Source organism: Bidens hawaiensis, unplaced genomic scaffold, assembly GCF_021521415.1.
Source record: "Bidens hawaiensis isolate Kalapana, Puna unplaced genomic scaffold, B.hawaiensis_p1.1 tig00006190_1, whole genome shotgun sequence".
NCBI lineage: Eukaryota > Viridiplantae > Streptophyta > Magnoliopsida > Asterales > Asteraceae > Bidens > Bidens hawaiensis.
The window spans coordinates 1,183,996-1,190,676 of record NW_027491410.1 but is presented as its reverse complement, the minus strand read 5'-3'; the positions used below and the strand labels follow the sequence as shown (position 1 = coordinate 1,190,676).

The 6,681-nt window shown below is 33.3% G+C and overlaps 1 protein-coding gene across 1 annotated transcript; it reads right to left on the bottom strand.

The window, feature by feature from the left end:
* Positions 1-237: 237 nt before the first annotated feature.
* On the bottom strand, positions 238-3,657 carry LOC143631652 (pentatricopeptide repeat-containing protein At3g59040-like). The gene is made up of 7 exons (XM_077100344.1): positions 3,497-3,657; positions 2,345-2,657; positions 1,909-2,199; positions 1,568-1,816; positions 1,357-1,481; positions 1,141-1,239; positions 238-574 (listed from the first exon to the last, which is right to left on the bottom strand). Exons 1-7 carry the CDS (start codon positions 3,562-3,564, stop codon positions 238-240), a joined length of 1,482 nt encoding a protein of 493 aa, XP_076956459.1. The 5' UTR covers positions 3,565-3,657.
* Between the last annotated feature and the right edge of the window lie 3,024 nt (positions 3,658-6,681).

Below are 6,681 nucleotides of genomic sequence, written 5' to 3'. Positions count from 1 at the left end.
TCTCTTCAACTGTATTAGCCAACGACAAAAGAATATTCTTCGCTTTCTTGTCAGTAACAACCCCGCTCGATTCCATCTCATTGTACCAAATCACAGCATCTCCAAAATCCCGATTCTTTCCATATGCATCCATAATTGTAGTATAAATAGTTTGATTGGCTTTAATACCATGTAACTGCATTTCCTCATATTTCTTCATCATGGTTTCAAGATCATGTGTTCTCGCATAACCTTTGATTAATGTTCCATGTAAGTGCATTTCCTCGATTCCATCTCTTTGTACCAAATCACAGCATCTCCAAAATCCCGATTCTTTCCATATGCATCCATAATTGTAGTATAAATAGTTTGATTGGCTTTAATACCATGTAACTGCATTTCCTCATATTTCTTCATCATGGTTTCAAGATCATTTGTTCTCGCATAACCTTTGATTAATGTTCCATACGTGACAACGTTAGGTTCAAGCCTGTCATGTTTTATTCTTTTGAAAAACTTCTCGGCTCCTTCCATGTCGGATGCGTTTACATATGATGACAACATTGTTGTGTATGAACACAGATCAGGGGTGCATCTGTTAAAACACAAGTAATTAGAGGTAGAAAGCTTGTAAGCGAACACGAACAAAGCATATTCTTGTTCGTTGGTTCGTTTTACTTTAACCGAGCAAACGATCAAACACAAACAATCAAACGAACGTGGTTCTCTTGTTCATGTTCGTTGGTAAAGAAAATGAGCACGTTTATATCTGTTTGGGTTCACAAACGTAAACGAACAAAGATAATTAAACATAGATGAATCATGAATGAACAAATAACTGAACTAAAACCAGTTAAAAGTAATGTAAAGAACAATGTGTTGGGCCTGTAAAGTTAATAAGACTAAACTATGTTGTAACGAGCCAAAAGTTTTAAATAAATATATTAACGAACAAACTTAAACAAACGTAAACTAAAGAACATAAATACACGTAAACAAACATAAATGAATGAATGAGACATGTGATCATGTTCGTTCATTTAACTAAAGGAACAAATTTTATTGTTCATGTTCGTTTGTTTATTAAATAGACAAACATAAACGGACCGTTCACTGAAAGTTCGGTTCGTTTACTGGCAAGCCAGGGTTTAAGAAATTTACCTGTCCCTCCGCATGCTCTTAAAGATGATCTTCGCCTGGTCCACCATTCCAGATATTGAAAACGCGTCAAGCAAGATATTATACGCCTTTTGTGTTGGCCTGAATCGTTTTATTCAAAGATTTAATGAAGAAAACGCAAGATGTTAACCTATACTGTAATAATAATGTTTTGTAATCACGATAAACGCATTAATTATTAGAGAGGACGAAACAAACCTTACACCAGCATCCAACATCTCTTCAAAAACAGCTAACGCCTCTTCCTCTCTTCGTGCTTTCCCATAAGCACTAATTAGTAAAGCATAACTCACAACATCAGGTTTCACCTTCGCTCTTTGCATCTGCATAATCAATTAAATTACAGAAACGACATTAATAAAAAATTAATAATTCCTTTAAAAAACAGTATCATTTTGTTTTAGCTTACATGATCATAGATTTTTGCAACCTCTTTATAATTAGTTTCAAACGACATCAGACTATTATAAGTCACTGAGGTTTGTTGAAGCCCTCTTTCATTCATCATTGAAAATAGTTTTCGTGCCTTGTCGTTCTTCCCGGCTTTTTTGTACATATAAATCATCATATGAAACATTTGTTGGTCAGGACTTAAAGGTGACACGCCATCAGTCAAAATTGCTTCAAATACTTCTTCAGCTTCTTCATATTTGTCTGCCTGCAATATCCATAAATCCCATAAATGTGGATGATTATTGATATACAATATCATACAAATAACATGAAACAGAAATGAGGTATGATTATTACCTCAACAAATATTTTAAGAATTATTTGATATGTTACAGCAGATGGTTCGGGTCCCGAAGATTGCATTCTTCTAAATATTGCTTCGGCTTTGTTGTATTGACCGCCTTTTCCATATGCTTCCATTAAAGCCGTATGAGATATTACACTCGGTGGATAACCCTTTTTGTTTATATAGCTAAAAACCCGTTCGGCTTTATTAAAATCCCCTTGTTTACCATACGCAGTTATTAGCATCAAAGCATCCATTTCATTAAAATTCCACCAATGCTGAGTTCTAAGCCACTCAAGAATCTACAAAAGTAAGAGAACATTAGGCCTGTAAATGATCTGAACGTTCAATGAACAATTAATTTATTTGATATTATTTTGAATAAAGAACATAAATCAATACCAAATAAAGAACATTTACTAATGATTGGTTTGAATATTGTTTTACCTCTGCAACAATATTCCATTTCTTTTGTTGCTTAAATCTAACCAATGTTCCCAAAACTAGGTCTTTTGGAAGAGGTTGGTTCTTAGTTCTTCGTGTTCTGAGTACAGAAACCGCGGACCCCACCTCATCAATTTCATTCATCATCTTCCTCCAGTTCTTTTGATCCGCCTCGTTAGCATCATCTTTAAATTCTTCAACTTTTTTACTTTTTTGCATGAACTTTCTAGGTGCTAACATACCTTGACAGACCACTTTTGCTTGTTTTTGCCTAGTGAAGTTGACATCAAAGCGGTATACACCAAGAATCTGCTCACTAGAGTATTAAAGTGTGTTAATATACATTGTATTAACCCTTTTCGAATTCAAATGCATCCCATATTTCTATATATACACGTTAACTTTCTTGATTATTATCTTCATATGGATCTTGAAGAATTTCAATTTCTTCAAGTTCACAGTCTCCAAAAGTCACACTTTATGATTTGTATACTCAAAAATGTAGGATTTCATTCAGTTTTGAAGTTGAAAATAGACCTATTTGATAGGTCAGCTTGTATCTCATTTCTCAAAATGTTTCCAATTATGATATTATCTTATTCATTGAAATACATATATGTATTTTGCTTAGCATGACTACAACAACTCTCCATAATTAGAGCTTTTACAGTCCAATAAAGGAAAAACTTATAAATAAAATTAGGGTGCAAATGAGTCGAGCCGCTTGCGAACTAATCGAGATCGGATCGATAAAAGGCCCGAAACAAGCCCAAGCCTCGAACAAAGCTCGTTTAGTTATCGAGCCCGAGCTTGAGCCTTGTGTATTTTTAAGTTTGACCTCTTGTGCACTTCTATGTACTGATTTCACACAGCACAACTGAGCTTTGGCTACACGAGTCAATTAAGGTCTCGAGTAGCTCATGAGCATTTTTCATCCCTAATTAATAGCACTTAATCACATCCTTTTTGTTAACAATTACAAAAATCATCTTCAAATAGAGTAGAGTACATAACCCTATAAACAAAATCGAACTATTGTAATTTATAATCAGAAAAATTGACCGTATTAAGTACAGACTACAGTACACATACTCTAATAAACCTAAATTTGCATATAATTGTACTAAATTAAATTAAAGGAATAATTGAACTGACTTGAAGTGCGAAATTGAAGAGTGACGAGTACGAGAAATGGAGAAAGTGTGAGGGAGTGAAGCGGCCATGACGAGGATTGTACGGTGGTTGTGTCGCCGGAGACACCGTGTATCGCCGGTGGTTGGATTGGATGATTGAATTGAGATGAGTTGACAGGAAGATGGGATAAGGTCTTAGACTGGGGTTTTGTTTATTTATTATTAAAAGCTTATTAATCAAAAAACAAATTTTAACCACAAAGAATCCGTCAAATGGGTTACCGGCTATGGGGTTTAGTTTATTTATTACACTCATCATTTGATTCAGGAAAACATTCAATATCCACGAACACATGCTCGAAGCTATGACGATACGATGAGATAAAAATCTTTCAGTTTAAGGTTCAACTAGCATACATCACCTTCTCGTCTAATCTCTCATCATCACCCCGTGCCACCAAAATAAATTATGAAGGCAAGAATCAAATCTTGGTCACGTTAAAACATCGAATCTCTCCCTTAAAACTCAATCACCAGCTTATTAGTACTTTATTATAATCAAATATATGAAACTAGCTTTTAGCTCACATGTTACGCCGGTTTATTTAGTTTTTTTTTAATGTTACTTTAAATATATACTTTTTTATATTAATATTTTTATTAATTGTGCGATATAATGTTTTTGGCTTACATGGGCTATGGTTGGTGTGTGTGTTTAGTTTTTTTAAAAAAAAATATTTTTAAGGATTTTGTTTTTGTTATAATGATTTGGGCATATTTGGGCTATGGTTGTCGGTTTGAAACTGTTTTGTTCTCTATAGTAGAGGTGATTTTAATGTTTGATTTTTTTACGAGTCATCCACAAAACCCTTCGACCCAAGCTACGTCGAGTCACAAACCACATCGCCACAATGTTTCCTCATCCAACCATAGAGTTTGATATCAAAATAGCAACCCAAACACTCCTTACAAAATACATGAATAAACCGAAACTCAACCCAAACTAGTCAAGATCGAATTATCCAACCCATCAACTTAACTCTTGCTCAAATAAGCATAAACCTCACCTGAATAACCCAACCATTACTCACCCAAATCATCTAAGCCTAAACCACTCAACCGACCTAAACTCAACAAACCTCATAAATCCAACCCAAGAAAACCCAACTACGCAAGCCAACCGAAACATACTCGCTCTTCACCAAATTTCCAAACTATTCACCATTCGAAGCCTAAAACCTCTCCATACACATGTAAGCTTCGTTTTACCCTAATTTATATATATATATATATATATACCTACATACAGCTAATGTATTTATAACGACCTCATGTGTTCAAATAAATACTTTTAAATTATACACTCTAAAAATATGTATATATATGTATATATATTGTACTGCCATGACAAAAAAGAATATGATTATGAGGATTTGTTTTCAAAGGTTGTTAAACGATTATGTGTATGATTTCAAGATTTTAAATATTGTCACCTAAGGTGATAAATCTCTTAATAACTTTATAATCGAGGTTTCATTCTGAATGTTGAATGTAAGTTTTATTCAATAACAAATTACAACTTTTCACCATCTTGCATAAACTAAATGATCATGGCTTTGCAAATCTTTTTTTGGGACGCGTTTATAAATATATGTTATTGTTACACAAATTTTTGCTCAATAACGAATTACGCAAACTATTACTTCTTATTATCGCAAGCATTATTTTATAAATAATTTTCATCACAACCACTTTATGTATACACATTCCCTTAACGAATTGGCTTACAAGATTCACATTTGGTAATGATTTAAATGATTCTCTAGCTACGAGCTACTGCGATGCTTTGTTATTATATACATTTCTTAGAAACAATAAAACGGCCTTACTTAAGACCTTATTTCAAATTTTATTCTATTATACGTTACGCGATTTACATATTTTGACATTTATTCGAGTCTTACGATTATTGCGATTTTTCTTTTCATTTGATGAGATGTTTCGATGACAATATTATGCACATGAGATTTCATTTTGGTGTTTTGATTTTTGTGACCGAATGCAAACTATTCAATAACACTTTGTGTAATACTTTCAAAACCTTAACTTCGCCAAAAATCTTGTTTATTTTTTGAACGATACCTTCATGACTATGTTATTTATATTTGAGCATTTATGCAAACACGATTCTACACATTATTCTATATCATTTCATCTAATCTATTAACAGCCTATGTGTGGCTGTCTACAAGTTTTGGCGCTATTAGAAACCGTTATTATAATGACGATTATATAAATGGTTTCACAATAGTAGCCGTATTCAAGTTTTATCACATTTCATCGATTGTTTTGGTTGTTGGTCAATATTATTTTATTTATATTGATGCACGTATGCGTCACCCCAAAGAAACTCACCTCATCCTCGTAATTTCGCGAAATCGTATTCTCAATTACTTATAACCTCAAGTTTGTACACATATGGAACTCATTGTACGACATTATTGATAATCGTAATGTTGTTTACCCCTACCTCATGTACTCACTTTTGTCTTCTCATTTACACTTATCGGATTTCTCATTTTCACACGTTGGATTCTCGTTTTCACTTATCGGATTTCATTTATCGGTGTTATTTAATGCCTCGATGTATAGACTTGACAGTTATCTTGATGACTTTCGACTACAAACCTCGTTTCGTAATTGTTTACCCTAAAATTTTATTTATTTGATCGTCTTTAATTAATTTAAGCCGAATTGCTATTTTCGCCTTGGTTTATATTCTAAGACTTTAAATTGTTTCATTTAGGTATCCCATTTTCTCTACTTAAAAAAAAGTCAATCTCGAAATTTTCAACCGTTAGTACCGTTTTGTCAATATTGGTAAAAATTCAACAAATTCATTTACACATCTATTTTAATATTTCAAATATATATATATATATATATAAATGTCTCTTAAACCACGCAATGGGACAAACCATGTGGACCATATGACGATTTAAATAATTATGGGTGCACACTTAATTATCGAGATCCCCGTATGGGCCATGGTAAGTACAGTTGTGTGCGATAACTCAGACCCGAGGATGATGACAGAGAAACGATGGAAATGCGAATCGTGATAAAAGCATGGTGGATACGCCGCCGGTACATCCTATATATAAGTGCTTTTATCATGTTTCTCATTTGTAACATTTTTTCGAGTTA